This window comes from Temnothorax curvispinosus, unplaced genomic scaffold (genome assembly GCF_003070985.1).
Source record: "Temnothorax curvispinosus isolate PA1 unplaced genomic scaffold, ASM307098v1 QBEX01003543.1, whole genome shotgun sequence".
Classification (NCBI taxonomy): domain Eukaryota; kingdom Metazoa; phylum Arthropoda; class Insecta; order Hymenoptera; family Formicidae; genus Temnothorax; species Temnothorax curvispinosus.
Window position 1 is genome coordinate 1 of NW_020213323.1, and position 961 is coordinate 961.

At 39.5% G+C, this 961-nt stretch overlaps 1 protein-coding gene across 1 annotated transcript; it reads right to left on the reverse strand.

The window, feature by feature from the left end:
• Positions 1-37: 37 nt before the first annotated feature.
• LOC112452621 lies at positions 38-585 on the reverse strand. Its single transcript, XM_025012913.1, has 2 exons — positions 380-585; positions 38-300 (listed from the first exon to the last, which is right to left on the reverse strand). Exons 1-2 carry the CDS (start codon positions 549-551, stop codon positions 59-61), a joined length of 414 nt encoding a protein of 137 aa, XP_024868681.1. The 5' UTR covers positions 552-585; the 3' UTR covers positions 38-58.
• Positions 586-961: the final 376 nt, after the last annotated feature.

The window sequence follows — 961 nt, forward strand, 5'->3', positions numbered from 1 at the left end:
TTAATGTACCGATGTAGAAAACGGTACTACGTAAAAAATGAGCACAAAAAACGTATCTCTAAGCAGTGCTGGTACTTGGTTCGTCATCAGATGCTTCTGGCTGGTCCTCAAAAGTGGATGTCGGAGGATATAATTCTGCGATGACATCAAAGAAGATTTCTATGCGCTCCAAGCGGCTATAGGCGCGTTTGAAGAGATATTCGCTCAAATATCCAAGGACATGATCCTCCCTGGTTCCATACCTTGGGATATTTCCGCGAACTTCTCTCCAAACACGCTCTATATGCTGCGTATGCGCGCCTGTAAATTTAAAAAATGTATCAGAACAATATACAAATAAACAGTAATAATATAGTTAACTATGGCAAAAAGTTCTCACCAGTTTCAGGATCGACAAAATCATATGAGTGGTTTACTGTCAGATGTTGGAAGCCTTTATTGTTTAAACAATTATAGGACTTCCAACAATCTGACATGATGGTAGTGCCTGGCAATATCCACTCTTTAATACACGCCAGAAGTGTCTCTTCAGTTCGATCCTGTACTGGCATGATAAAAATCTTCTTTGTGCCTCGCTCATATCCTCCGAAAATCCATTGACCTTTTACGAGCCGACCACGATTGTATTTTTTTTTTCCAATTTTTGCTTCATCGATTTCGACTATGCATCCTGGGCCACCAAGTTTTTCACTATGTTTTTCAGCCCAGAACACACAGACCTGTAAGAAAAAATAATATTATTAATATTTTGTTTTATACATTTTACATGTGTGTATGTGTGTGTGTGCGCGTGGGTGCGGCGTGCGTGCGTACGTGCATGCGTGTATTTATGAAAATATGTTAAAATATAATTACCTCTCGGCAAAAATTGAACCAGTCAACAATCGTGGTCGACGAAACGCCAGTTTCATCTTGCGTGTCATCTTGACGTGGATGTTTTATCATTAAAAAGCAAGCAACA

What these genes read in the sequence shown, in the direction of transcription:
- LOC112452621 (XM_025012913.1), bottom strand. Translation starts at nt 551, where the DNA reads ATGCCAGTACAGGATCGAACTGAAGAGACACTTCTGGCGTGTATTAAA. An exon ending in TTTTGTCGATCCTGAAACTG is followed by an intron (nt 301 to 379) that starts GTGAGAACTTTT and finishes TTAAATTTACAG; the next exon opens with GCGCGCATACGCAGCATATA.